Raw genomic sequence first — 14947 nt, 5'->3', positions numbered from 1 at the left:
AGAGTGGATGTGCAGAGACCATTTCCTTGGATGGATGTAGCTGTTATTAGGGGGCATAACTATAAGGTACATGGTGGGAGATATAGGAGGGATGTCCGAGGTAGATTCTTCGCACAGAGAGTGGTTGGGGTGTGGAGCAGACTGCCTGCTGTGATAGTGCAATCAGACACTTTAGGAACTTTCAAGTGGTTATTGGATAGGCACATGGAACATACCAGAATGATAGGGAGTGGGATAGCTTGATCTTGGGTTTGGACGTAGCTCAGCACAACATTGAGGGCCGAAGGGCCTGTACTGTGCTGTACTGTTCTATGTTTTTTCTTCTATGCTAGTAAGATTTCACTGTGTAATTTTCCACTCGGAAATTTTCACGGAAGGTGCACACTTAATGGGGGAGGGATAGCATAGTGGAATTACCACCAGACTAGTAATTTAGATACCCAGGGAATGCTCCAGGGACCCGGGTTTAAATCCCACCAGGATACACAGTGAAACTTAATTCATTAAAAATCAGGAATTAAAGGTTGAGCAGGAGCCATACCAAGCTGAATTAAAGGAAATGAAGAAATGCTCAAAATCCATATGTTTTATTATGTTATTAAAATGTATCTAAGCACTGGCTGCCCTTCAGATACCCAGGGAATGCTCTGGGGATCCAGGTTTGAATCCCACCAGGGTAGATGGTGAAATTTAATTCAACAGAAATCTGGAATTAAATAAAGGTCTGATGATCATCATGAAACCATTGTCAATTGATGTAAAAACCCACATGGTTCACTAATGCCCTCTAGGGGAGAAAATCTGCTGTCTTAACATGTGATATGAGCCACAGCAATGTGGATGGCTCTTAAATGTTCTGTAAAATGGCCATACAAGTTGCCCAAGGGCAATTGGAGATGGGCAACAAATCGCCCAGCCAGCAATGCCCACATCCCATGAATGAATTTATAAAATAAGATGGTCACATTTGGAGTTGGCATTGACCAGATTGTGAACTGGAGCAGCCATGTAAATACAATGGCTGCAACAGCAGATCAGAGGCTGGCAATGCTGCAGTGGGCAACTCACTTCCTGACTCTCCAAAGCCTGTCCACCGTCTACAGGGCACAAGTCAGGAGTATGATGGAATACTCCCCACTTGGGAGTAATCCATTATACTCTGGATGAGTACGACACTCAAGAAGCATTCAGGACAAGGCAGCCCAGCTAATTTGCACCCCATGCATCACTTTCACTAGGCATTTCCACCAATACTGACACACATTAGCAGCAATATTTACCACGTATAAGATACTCTGCAGCTACTCATCAAACTCTATCAATAGCACCTTCCAGACCCCAACTTAGAAGGAGAAAGGCAGCAGATACAAGCGAACACCACCACTTACAAGTTCCCTCCTATACCGTTCATTATTCTGACTTGGAAATATATCATTGCTTCTTCACTGCTGGTAGCTTAAAATCCTGGAACTCACTCCCTAACGTGATGTGGAGATGCCGGCATTGGACTGGGGTGGGCACCGTTTCTTTGCAGTAGTCTGTTCTGTTCAATATGACGATGGCCCCTCCTTGTCTGCTAGTTTGATGACAATGTTATGGTTGGCCTTGAGAGCGCGGATGGTGTTGCGTTGTGCTTGGCTGACGTTCGGGGCTGTCTTGTGAGTGTGGCTGATGAATCTGGCATTGACATATCTCCTGATGACTTGAGCGTACATGTCGAGTCTAAGGCAGTGGCCTTCCAAAAGGGTCCCTCCCTAACAGCAGGGTGGCTGTACCTACTGGCTCAACACCACCTTCTCAGGGGTCACTATGGATGGACGATAAATGCTGGCCTGACCAGTGATGCCCACATCCCGTGAAAGAACACGTTTTTTAAAAATATATTCCTTAAATGAATCCTCTTTTGGGTTTTAAGATTCAGTTCCACATTAGTTGCAGTTTCTTCTCACGCTGAACCTTCAGGAAGCACCAGCAAAGAGAAAAGGGCATTTTTAAAAAGCCTCTTTTCATCTGAAATTCTATAAACAAAATTTAAAATTCCTGTTTATGTTAATTTTAAAAATGCATTTTAGTTTGAATTTCTGTGTTTCTAAACAAACAATTAACATGGAGTCGGAAAAGACATGACTGATTTAGTTCCTGCAAGTTGCTGTAAGAGAAAGTTAGCATCTCACAGAGAACTCAGTCTTCAACACACAACAACCTTTATTTACGTAGTACCTTTAAGATAATAGAATACCCCAAAGTGCTTTACAGGAATAAAATGTGACACTGAGCCACAAATAGAAAGATAAGGACAGTGGTATTATCACTAGACTATTGATCCAGAAACTCCGCTAACATTCTGGGGACCTGGGTTCCAATTCTGCCACAGCTGATGGTGGAAATTGAATTCAATAAAAAATATCTGGAATTAAGAATCGACTGATGACCTTGAAACCATTGTTGATTGTCGGAAAAACCCATCTGGTTCACTAATGTCCTTTAGGGAAGGAAATCTGCAGTCCTTACCGTCTGGCCTACATGTGACTCCAGAGCCACAGCAATGTAGTTGACTCTCAACTGCCCTTGGGTAATGAGGGATGGGCAATAAATGCCAGCCAGTGACACCCATGTCCCACAAATGAATTTTAAAAAATGGTCAGAAGCTTGGTCAAAGAGGTTGTTTCTAAGGAGTTCTTAAAGGAGGAAAGTGAGGTAGAGAGGCAGAGAGGTGTAGCAAAGGTATTTCAGAACCTGGGGCCTAGGTAACCATAGGCACGGCTGCCAATGGTGGGGAACAATTAAAACTGGGGTTAATCAAGATGCCAGAATTAGATGATCCATAGATATCTTGTATGATTGAGAGGTTGGAGGACATTACAGAACTTGGGAGGGAGGACACTCCGGAAGGGTTTAAAAACAAGGATGAGAATTTTAAAATCACACAATGACCGGAATTTTCCCATCCTGTCCGCCATGGGAATTGTAATGGGCTGGAGGCAGACCATGCACAGGTCCACTGGGCAGGATTTTCCGGTTTTGGGATCAGCGCGGCTGGAACTTCCCGCCCAATGAATTAGTCTGATGCATGGTACCTTGTTGTTACGAAGTTAAACAGAGATTTTGCAGTACGGAGAGAGAAATGTAATTAATACAAATTATTTTACAAGGGCGCGTTTGGTTGTTAGCAATTTTCTTGAAGAACCTTTTGTGAATTCTGGATTATCAAAGTTGGAAATAGTTATTCATCCGGCTTAACACTGGAGTATCTTCATTTTCTGATTATAAACATTTTTTTAACTCAAAGATGAGTGATGTTTGAGTGTGAGAATGGTAAGTGTAGAATGTTGAGTGGCCAATGTATCAACTATTTGTAGATTAAGTAAAGGCAGAAGAGCTCCCTCTACTGTGCTTCTGCCCTAACATCAAATGGCCATCACCACTGCATCAGTCTGTCATCTTTCTTTTATCCAAACCAAGCAGAAGTTCGCAGGTTCACGTCCCACATCAGAAACTTAAATCGAGGCTGGAACCCCAATGTTGTACTTTATTTTATTCATTCATGGGACATGCGTGTGGCTGGCTGGCCAGCATTTATTGCCCATCCCTAGTTGCCCTTGAGAAGATGGTGGTGAGCTGCCTTCTTGAATCGCTGCAGCCCACGTGCTGTGGGTTGACCCACAATACCGTCAGGGAGGAAATTCCAGGATTTTGACCCAACAACAGTGATATATTTCCAAGTCAGGGTGCTGAGTGGCTTGGAGGGAAACTTGCAGGAGGTGGTGCTCCCATTATCTGCTGCCTTTGTCCTTCGAGATGGAAGTGCTCGTGGATTTGGAAGGTGCTGTCTAAGGAACTTTAGTGAATCGCTGCAGTACATCTTGTAGATAAGACACACTGCTGCGACTGAGCGTCGGTGGTGGAGGGAGTGATTGTGGATGTGGTGCCAGGTGTCGAGCCCCTTGAGTGTTCTTGGAACTGTATCCATCCAGGCAAGTGAGGAGTATTCCATCACACTCCTGACTTATGCCTTGTAGATGTTGGATAGGCTTTGGGGATGAGTACCCACCTCACTGTTCCTGGCCTCTGACTTGCTCTTGTAGCCACTGTGTTAATGAGGTGAATCCAGTTGAGTTTCTGGTCTATGGTAACCCCAAGGATGCTGACAGTGGGGGAGCTCTGAAGGGGGGAATGGGAGGCCTCCTGTTGCCCTGGCCAATGTATATCCTTTAACCACAGAAACAGAAAATCCACTCATTGTCTGATTACTGTTTACAGGCAGCTTGTTGCGAACAAGTTGGATGCCGAGTTACCTAAAGCACAACAATTATTACCTTTCCAAAGCACCTCAGTGGCTATAAAGAGTTTTGGGATGTTCATAGAAGGTCAAAAATAAATTAAAAACTTCTGTTTAACTTTTTCAGTTCCTTTAGGAGATTTGCCATTTAATGTAAAAAGTCCTTGCCTGAACTTTCCTTCCCACATGCATATTTTCTTTGATATTGTAGGTATGTGTGTCGTTTATGAAGAAATAGTAATTTAATTAAACTTTGTACAGCCAACGGAGCATAATCACAGCGAATTCATAGAATCCCTACAGTGCAGGAGGTCATTTGGCCCATTGAGTCTGTACCAATCACAATCCCAGTGAGGCCCTTCTCCCACATCTCCACATATTTCCCCTGCTAATTCCTCTGGTACTAGGGTCAATTTAACATGGACAATCCACTTAACCCGCACATCTTTGGACTGTGGGAGGAAACTGGAGCAGTGGGAACAAACCCATGGAGGTATGCGGAGAATGTGCAAACTCCACACACACTGACACGAGGCCAGATTGAACCTGGGTCCCTGGCGCTGTGAGGCAGCAGTGCTAATTGTGCTGCCATACCGCCCCATTCTGTAAGGCCTTTGGTGAGAATGTGACGTTTTGCATTATACCTATTGCTACCCATAGAATAGCAAGAGAACACTTAAAAGGCAATTTACCCATTGCAGAATTGCCAGCCTCTGATCTGCTCTTGTAGCCACTGTGTTTATATGGCTGTTCCAGTTCACTCTCTGGTCAATGGCAATCCCCAAATGTACTTATTTTTAAAATTTCATTCATGGGATGCAGGCATCGCTGGCTGGGCGATTTGTTGCCCATCTCCAATTGCCCTTAGGTGACTTGTGTGGCCATTTCAGAGGGCATTTAAGAGTCATTCACATTGCTGTGGATCATGTCACATGTTAAGACAGCAAATTTTCTCCCCTGAAAGGGCATTAGTGAACCTCTTGGGTTTTTAAATCATCTGACAATGATTTCATGATGATCATCAGATTCTTAATTCTGGGTATTTATTGAATTAAATTTCACCATCTATCCAGGTGGGATTCGAACCCAGGACCCCAGAGCATTCCCTGGGTATCTGAAGGACAATTCACTTCAGCCAGTGCTTAGACACATTTTAATAACGTAATTAAACATGTGGATTTTCAGCATTTCTTCATTTCCTTTAATTCAGCTTGTATTGGCTCCTGCTCTGCCCAAGACCGCAAGAAACTACAAAAGGTCGTGAATGAAGCCCAATCCATCACGCAAACCAGCCTCCCATCCATTGACTCTGTCTACACTTCCCACTGCCTCAGCAAAGCAACCAGCTTAATTAAGGACCCCATGCACCCCGGACATTCTCTCTTCCACCTTCTTCCATCGGGAAAAAGACACAAAAGTCTGAGGTCATGTACCAACCGACTCAAGAACTGCTTCTTCCCTGCTGCTGTCAGACTTTTGAATGGACCTGCCTTGCATTAACTTGATCTTTCTCTACACCCTAGCTATGACTGCAGCACTACATTCTACACTGTCTCGTTTCCTTCTCTATGAAAGGTATGCTTTGCCTGTACAGCGTGCAAGAAACAATGATTTTCACCGTATATTAATACGTGACAATAATAAATCAAATCAAAATAAACTGTACTACTGTAAGATGTATCCTATCCAATTTTAGATTCTATCTGCAAAGAACAACTGAGTTATAAGACATTGCAGCATAAGTAATCGTGGGTACAGATCTGATTGGTGGTGGAGACCAAGCTGACTGATGAATTTAAAGCGTAATATTGAGCAATAAGAACAGAATATGTTGAAAATACTCAGCACTTCAGTAGCATCTATGGAGGGAGAAACAAAACTAACCTTTTGGGCTGATTGTTTCAGGTTTCCAATATTTTACTTTTGCAATAATATTAAGCAAATTGGTTTAAGGTTAATTTTCACTGTATTGAAATATATCAAGTCCAATACCAGCAACCCAGTGAATATTTCTTTCAAGCACGCTAATAGATTGTTTAGGCAGCGCAGAATTGTACAGAGTATTCAAAGCCATTCAGTTTCTATCGGTCAGCAGACCTTACCTATTCGGGACAGAAACAGTGTCATTGCCCCAGATCCTGATCCAGACTCCAAGACACAATCACCACTATTAACATCCATCATCATCAACATGGCACTGATGTCCTAGAAGAGGCAGAAAGGGGAGGAAAAGAAAGTTTGAGAATGACTGAATAAGGAGAGGCAATGGTTGATATTGTCGCTAGACTATCCAGAAACTGATCAAAAATCTCAGCTAAACCATGCTCAAATCCCGCCACGACAAGTGGTGGAATTTGAAGTCAATACAAAATATCTGGAATGAAGAATATACCGATGAACGTGAACCCATTGTCGATTGTTGAAAAGACCCACCTGGTTCACTAATGTCCTTTAGGGAAGGAAATCTGCCATCCTTACCTAGTCTGACCTACATGTGATTCCAGAGCCATGGCAATGTGGTTGACTCTCAACCGCCCTCTCAAGGGGAACTAGGGATGGGCAATAAATGCTGGCCAGCCAGCAACGTCCATGTCCCATGAATGAGTAAATAAAAAACTTCGGGGATACTGAAGTTTTCAAACTGAATTGGGAGATGGAAGACATATCCCAGACAGGACAACAGAATATTTAGAATGATTTAACACATCCCCTATGGCGTTTCTCACTGTACAATTGACTGATTATTATCCTACAGTATGGTACAGAACCCTGCAGCACAGTGGCACAACAGTTAGCACTGTTGCCTCACAGCACCAGATACCCTGGATCAATGCTGGCCTCAGGTCATTGTGCAAACTCCACACAGACATTCTCCCCATGTCTGTGTGGGTTTCCTCCAAGTGCTCTGGTTTCCTCCCACAGTCCAAAGATGTGTGGGTTAGGTTGATTGGCTGTGCTAAATTGACCATAGTGTCAGGGGGATTAGCAGGGTAAATACGTGGGGTTACGGGAATAAGGCCTTGGTGGGATTATGGGTCAAATGGCCTCCTTCTGCACTGTAGTGATTCTACGATCATTAGAAGACAGTGGTGCAATGGTGCAACGGCCCAGGCGAATGATCTGGGGACATGGGTTCAAATCCCACCATGACCACTGGTGGAATTTAAATTCAATTCATAAAATCTAGAACTGAAAGCTTTTCTCAGTAACAGTGACCATGAAACTATCAGTGATTGTCAGAAAAACTCCACCTGGTTCACTAAACGTCCTTTAGGGAAGGAAATCTGCCTGGTCTGGCCTTTATGAGACACTAGAGTCACGGCAACTTGGTTGGCTCTTAGCAACTCTCCGAAATGGTTGAGCAAGCCCTTCAGTTGAAGGGGAAAATAGGGATGGGTAATAAATGCTGACCTTGGTAGCAATGCTTGCATTCCATGCAAGTAAACCCAGAAATCGCTTCAAGATTGTTTGCTATTTAATATAGGAATTTGGAAGACATTTATAAATTTCTTGTGGCACGGTGGCACAGTGTTTAGCACTGCTGCCTCACGGCACCAGGGACCTTAGATTTATTTATTAGTGCTACAAGTAGGATTACATTCACACTGCAATGAAATTACTGTGAAAATCCTTGAGTCGTCACAATCTGGCATCTGATCGGGTACACTGAGGGAGAATTTAGCGTGGCCAATGCATCTAATCTGCTCATCTATGGAGTGTGGGAGGAAACTCACGCAGACATTGGGAAAGTGTGCAGACTCCATACAGTCACCCAAGCTGGGGATTGAACTTGGGTCACCGACGCAATGTGGCAGCACTGCAAACCACTGTACCACTGTGCCACCTGGGTTCAATTCCAGCCTTGAGTGACTCTGTGTGGAGTTTGCACATTCTCTGATGTCTGGGTTTCCTCAGGGTACACCAGTTTCCTCCCACGCACATAGGTGCACAGATTAGGTGAATTGGCTATGTTAAATTGCCCCTTAATGTCCTGGGGTGCGCAGGTTAGGGGGATGAATGACGTAAATACATGTGGTTAAGAGTTTAAGGCCTAGATTTCTGGAAATATTGTTCTTTGGAACGACACTCTTGATTTCAGTATTTCTTGCTTTTCTAATTGATTTTTAACTTTGGATTTCTGATAGCAATCTCACGGCTAAAGAGGTTTTCTGCCCTTCTCTGTACCATGCAGCCATACAGATTTGGAGCAGGAGCAGACCATTCGGCCCCTCGAGCCTACTCTGCCATTTGATAAAATCATGGCTGATCCGATTGTGGCCTCAACTCTACTTTCCTGTCTAACCCCTTTGATTCCCTTGTTAATCAAGAATCTAACTCACTCAGCCTTAAAAATATTCAATGACCCTGCCTCCACTGCTCTTTTGGGATGGGAATTCCACAGACAAATGACCTTTGAGAGAAAACATTTCTCTTAATCTAGGTCTTAAGTGGGAAACTTCTTATTTTTTAAACTGTGCCCCTCACTGTGGTTCTAGTCGCTCCCATCAGGGGAAACAACCTCAGCATCCACACTATTAAGTTCGCTCAGAATTTTATATCCTTCAGTAAGGTGACTTCTCATTCTACTAAACTCCAATGGATACAGGCCCAAACTGTCCAACTGATGTATGAGGAGAGATTGACAAGGTTAGGATTGTTTTCACTGGTGTTCAGCTGAGTGAGGGGGGATTTCGTAGAGATTTATAAAATGTAACAGGACTAGATAGAGTAGATGCAGGAAAGATGTTCTTTTTGCTGGGGGTATCCAGAACCAGGGGTCACAGTCTGAGAATTCAGGGTAGACCATTTAAGACAGAGATGAGGAGACATTTCGTCACCTAAAGAGTGGTGAGCCTGTGGAATTCATTACCGCACAAAGCAGTTGATGCCAAAACATTGAAAGTATTCAAGAGACGGCTGGATATGGCACTTGGGGTGAATGGGATCAAACATTACGGGGGGAAAGAAGGATTAGGCTATAAAATCACAGCTATAATTGTGATGAATGGTGGAGCAGGCTCAAAGGGCCAAATAGCCTCTTCCTGCTCCTATTTTCTATGTTTTTATGTAACATTTCCTCATAGGTTAGCCCCTTCATCCCATGGATCAGTTGAGTGAACCTTCCCTGAACTCTAATGCAATTATATCCTTTCTCAAGTAAGGGGATCAAAATTGCACACTCATTCCAGATTTGGTGTCAACAACAGCAGCAAAACTTCCCCATGTTTCTATTCGATACTGATGGAATTTAATCCTGGTAAGTGAGGTGATGAATTTTGAGAGGTCTAAAAAGGGTGGAATATACAAAATGAATGGTAAATCCCTAGGGAGTATTGAGGAACAAAGGGATCTTGGTGTCTAAGTGCATAGATCCCTGAAAGTGGGAGCACAGGTGAAAATAGTGGTGAAGAAGGCATACGGAATGCTTGCCTGCATTAGCTAAGGCATAGAATATAGGAATAGGGAGCTCTTGGTAAACTTTATAAAACATTAGTTAGGCCACAGATGGGGTATTATCTGCAGTTCTAGTTACCACATTGTTGGCAAGTCATGATTGCACTAGGGAGGGTGCAAAGAAGATTCACCAGGATGTTGCCTGGGATGGAAAGTTTCAGCTATGAGGAGAGATTGGATGGGCTGGGATTATTTTCCTTTGAGCAGAGGAGGCTGAGAGTGGATTCGATTGAGGTATACAAAATTACGAGAGACAAATCTGTGGCAGAGGTGTCTAAGATTAGAGGGCATAGGTTAAAGGTGAGGTGTAAGTGGTTTACAGGGGATCTGAGGAATTTTTTTTCACCTAGAGGTGAACATTCAAGAAGCATCTGAATGAGCACTTAAATCGTAGTTGGCTGTCTATAGAGTGCTTGTAAATAGGATTAGTACAGATTGGTATTTGATGGTTAGCATAGATACGGTGGGCCGATGAGCCTGTTTCTGTACTCTATGGCTTGGTCAGGGGACTCCATTTTAGCACTGTTCCCCTTCAAGGGACTCATGACAATGAAAAAGTGCCTAAAGAAATCTTGTGGAGCTCCAACTCACTTTTACTATCTATCACACACATATTCTATAGACAGATCATAGAATCAGAGAATTCCTACTGTGCAGAAGGAGGCCATTCGATCCATCGAGTCTGCATCAACAACAATCCCACCCAGGTTCTACTCTTGTAACCTCACGTAATCCCCCTGACACTAAGGGGAATTCCACCCAGACTTGTTCTCCACAACCCCAAGTCTTTACCTGGCTAACTCCCCCTAACCTGTCACATCTTGGGACATTAAAGGGGCAATTTAGCATGGCCAGTCCACCTCACCTGCACATCTTTGGAGGGGACTAAGGTCTGGGAGCAGTTTAGCTGTCCTTCTCAGTGGAACATGGGAACAGGAGTAGACCATCTAGCCCCTCAAAGGCTGTTCAAACTACTCAGTGAGATCATGTCTGATCTGCGACACTGCACCATATTCCTGCCTTTAAAACTTTTAGTTAACAATAATCCACCAATTGACCTAGTATTAATTGCCATTTGCAGAAGAGTTCCAAACGTCTAGCACCGTTTGTGCAAAGGAATATTTCCTAATTTCATACTTCAGTTTTTGTCTTCGTCTACCCGCCTGCAGAGTACAGTGTACCAGTATGGTACAACTCATCCCACACCAATCTCAGATATCCAGCTCAACACTACAATGTGTATCAACGTGTGTCACCGCCTCTAATTTTTAGACAATGGCCAAAATTTTACTGTCCTGCCTGCCACAGGAATCGGAGTTGGCGAGGAGCAGACAACGGAAAGGTCTATTGACCTTGGGTGGGATTTTATGGTTTCGGGACGAGCAAGGCTGTAAGATCCCGCCCTACGCCCCTGAATTCTAGACTCACTGACCAGTGGGGAATAGATTCTCTCTATCCACCATATTTGTTTCCCTGAACATTGTGAACACAATGACAAATCTGCTAAATTCCAGGGAATTATAATTCTGTAAAACTGACCCTTTCTCAGAGGAGAGGGCAGCAAATATCACTTTTATTGTGGGGTGCTGAGTTAATCCTGTTCATTTTCAAAATGTTAAAAGTTGAAAATGAACATTTACATCAAAGTGACAGTGACATGCTGACACTATAGTTAAGAAAGCCCACCAACACCTTTAACTTTCTCAGAAGACTAAAGAAATTTGGCATATCAGCTACGACTCTCACCAACTTTTACAGCTACACTATAGAAAGCATTCTTTCAGGTTATATCACAGCTTGATATGGTTCTTGCTCTGCCCAAGATGGCAAGAAATTACAAAGGGTCATGAACGTAGCCCAATCCATCACGCAAACCAGCCTCCCATCCATTGACTGTCTACACTTCCCGCTGCCTTGGCAAAGCAACCAGCATAATTAAGGACCCCACGCACCCCAGACATTCTCCCTTCCACCTTCTTCCTTCGGGAAAAAGATACAAAGGTTAGAGGTCATGTACCAACTGATTCAAGAACAGCTTCTTCCCCTGCTGCTGTCAGACTTTTGACTAGACCTACCTTCCGTTAAGTTGATCTTTCTCTACACCCTAGCTTTTGATAAGAGAGGGGATTAAGGGTTATGGGGAGAGGGCGGGAATGTGGAACTGAGCCACGACAGATCAGCCATGATCTTATTGAATGGCGGGGCAGGCTCGAAGGGCTAGATGGCCTACTCCTGCTCCTATTTCTTATGCTCTTATGTTAGCTGTGACTATAACACTACATTCTGCACTCTCTCCTTTCCTTCTCTATGAACTGTATGCTTTGTCTGTACAGTGTGCAAGAAACAATACTTATACGCTAATACATGCGACAATAATCAATCAAATCAAAAAATGATTTGTTTCTTGTCTTTTAAAATTGAATCTTTACAGGTGAACAACTGAGTTTTTAAAAATTTAATACTAAAAGTGCTTCATACTTTTGGATAAGAAATGGCTGGTCCCCTCTTCATCAACAACACAAACTCCTCCAGGGATGGTCTTCTCATGAGAAACTCAAAGCCAGTGGAAGTCTTGAATACCTGGCCAGGGAGATTCCCCAGTACTTCCAGGTGGCTAAGGGTACCCCACTTACTGTCCAACTTCCCTCCCGCCACCAAACTGAACATCTTCTGCATCTCCAAGCGATGCTTCCTGCGAAACTCCACCAGCACCACATCCCCAATTTTGAAGGGCACCTCTTCAGTTGGGGGTTCCGGTTGGGAGGGGGTCACCCCCTGGCTATGGTCCTGGCCCAGGTGCCAGCTTATTTCAGGGGCTGCAGGTGACCCTGTGGGGACAGACCCTGCATCATAACCCCTAGGTTCCTGCTCCAGCTGCTGCAGCACCTCCTGGGACAACATTTGGTGGGGGATCAGGCGACTGACCCGTTCCAGGGGTGACAGGGGGCGTCTCCTGGGCGGCAGGGACCAGGTTGGGGTGGGTGCCAATCTTGGGTGACCCCGGCCAGCTCTCGCCTCTAGTCCCGGCTCGGATCCTTCCCTGTCCCCTTCATCTCCACCCCCTGGGCTGGGAGGGATGGAGCTGAGCGTTAGCGGGCGCCTGCTGCAGGTTAGCCCGGCACCGAGGCACAGAGGAAGGGAACAGCGTTTAGATTGTGCCCGGAGCAGGCACTTGTCTGCTCTGCACAGGGTTCGCACACAGCGCAGCATCTTCCTGCCTTATAGAGCAGCTTCTCCCCGCAGTGAAAGGCAGCTACTCTCTGTTACATTATAACCCAGAGTCTCCGCACTGTCCCTGCTGCTGGGAAATAAAACCTTCATCCCCCTACCTCTCTCTCTCTGCTTGTTGCAGGCAGGAAGCAGACGCTTACAAAGCTCCTCCTCAACACGGCAACATCATAAGAAAGCGACCATTTCCCTGTGTGTAGGGAGAGACACGTGGAGGGTTTAATGTGCGTGTAGACCGGCCATGCGGAAAGGAGCTGTCTTTATTCAGCTGCCTCTACACACAGACACACACCCGGCTACACCCTCCCCCGTGTCTCCCTGCAGCTCTGTCCGTATTTTTTAAGTTTAAAAGCTTTTATTTAGTGTCACGAGTTGGCTTACATTAACACTGCAATTAATTTGCTGTGAAAAATCCCGTATTCGCCACAATATTCAGGTACATCGAGGGAGAATTTAGCATAGCCAATGCACCTAATCTATTTAGTGAACCTGGTAATGACACACTTGTGCCCAACACCCATAAACATTAATGAATTACTGAGTTTACTTTCGTACAAATACCAGCAAAATGGATCAGGTAACAGTGAGTGAATTAGCCAATGCACCTATCCAGCACGTCTTTCAGACTGTGGGAGGAAACCCACACAGACACAGGGAGAACATGCAGACTCCACCCAGACAGTGACCCAAGCTGGGAATTGAACCCAGCTCCCTAGCACTGTGAGGCAGCAGTGCTAACCACTATGCCACCAGTACCATTTTTATTAAACTGCTTTGGAATTCTTAATGTCAGCTTACCAGAGTTGAAAGCACTCCTGCTACTATAGATCAGCAGGATTTAAATCCGATAGAAACAAGTGCTTCAACTGAGACAAGCTGACATTAAGAATTTAAAAACAATTTAAATTTATAAAAAGGTGTGGGCTCTGGTCCCAACAGTGACTAGGGGCCAGATTTCACAGCCTCCCATTTTGGCATGCAGCCCCTCTTTCCTTTGACCCATTGTCCCAGCATCAGCTCTTTAAAAGAGATATCCAGTTAGTTCCTATAGCCGTGTTATAAAAAATATTTTTGAAGATTACATCTATATTAGGCATGGGCAGACAATCTTCTGTGTCTTTCCTTGCCTGGTCCCCATGATTTGGGAGGGTCAGAGGAGATGGTGGGTAAGATGCCCACTATACTAGCTGCCCTTCAGCCTGTTGTAAGTGGTCAATTATTGTCCACTTGAGGCCCTCAATCTGGCTCCACTCCCATAATACTCTGGGCAGTGCAAGGCAGAAGAGAATGGAAAAGCTTTCACCGACAGCAATCCCACCCACGTCCTGTCCCCTAACCCCACATATTTACCCTGCTAATTTCCCTGACACTAGGGTCAATTTCCCATGGCCAATCCACCCAACCTGCACATCTTTGAAGTGCAGGAGGAAACCCATGCAGACATGAGGAGAACATGCAAACTCCATACAGACATTAACCCAAGGCCGGAATTGAACCTGGGTCCCTGGCACTGTGAGGCAGCAATGCTAACCACTGTGTCACTGTGCCACCCTGACAGAAGATTGTCTGCCCATGCCCAATTTAGATATAATCTTCAAAAATATTTTTTATAAGACAGCTATGGGCACTAACTGGATATCTCTTTTAAAGAGCTGATGCTGGGACAATGGGTCGAAGGCTCTTGTTCTGTGCTCTATGATTGAATGAAGTTCCAGGACTTGAGCACTTAGGCAGTGCAGTTTTGGGAGTGTCTTGTATTGCCAGAGTATTTCAGCTGAGATGTTAATTCAGGGCCCTGCCTGCCTGACCAAGTGGATGTAATATATCTCTTGGCATTTTGAAGAAGAGAAGGGGAGTTCCCCAGCTTCCTCCCACAACAAATACCACTAAAACAGGTTAACCCCCCCCACCACCTTATCTTGATGGACAATTTTCCTATTCTTTGCCTGTAATCTTTTTAATTAAGTGGCTTTGAAGTACTTTACA

General features: G+C 44.5%; 1 protein-coding gene across 1 annotated transcript in view; it reads right to left on the bottom strand.

The window, feature by feature from the left end:
• trmt61b (tRNA methyltransferase 61B) overlaps positions 1 to 13069 on the bottom strand; it is a 34718-nt gene extending 21649 nt beyond the window's left edge. The window contains exons 1-2 of the mRNA XM_080192965.1: positions 12212 to 13069; positions 6382 to 6484 (exon numbers count right to left, since the gene is read on the bottom strand). Of these exons, the coding sequence (XP_080049091.1) occupies positions 6382 to 6484; positions 12212 to 12943 (835 nt within the window). The 5' untranslated portion in view covers positions 12944 to 13069. The remainder of the gene's footprint in view (positions 1 to 6381; positions 6485 to 12211) is intronic.
• Positions 13070 to 14947: the final 1878 nt, after the last annotated feature.

This window comes from Carcharhinus amblyrhynchos, chromosome 7, assembly GCF_965287045.1.
Source record: "Carcharhinus amblyrhynchos chromosome 7, sCarAmb.v2.hapA, whole genome shotgun sequence".
Lineage (NCBI taxonomy): Eukaryota > Metazoa > Chordata > Chondrichthyes > Carcharhiniformes > Carcharhinidae > Carcharhinus > Carcharhinus amblyrhynchos.
Note: the sequence above shows the minus strand (reverse complement) of the source record. Positions and strands in the feature narration are given on the sequence as shown.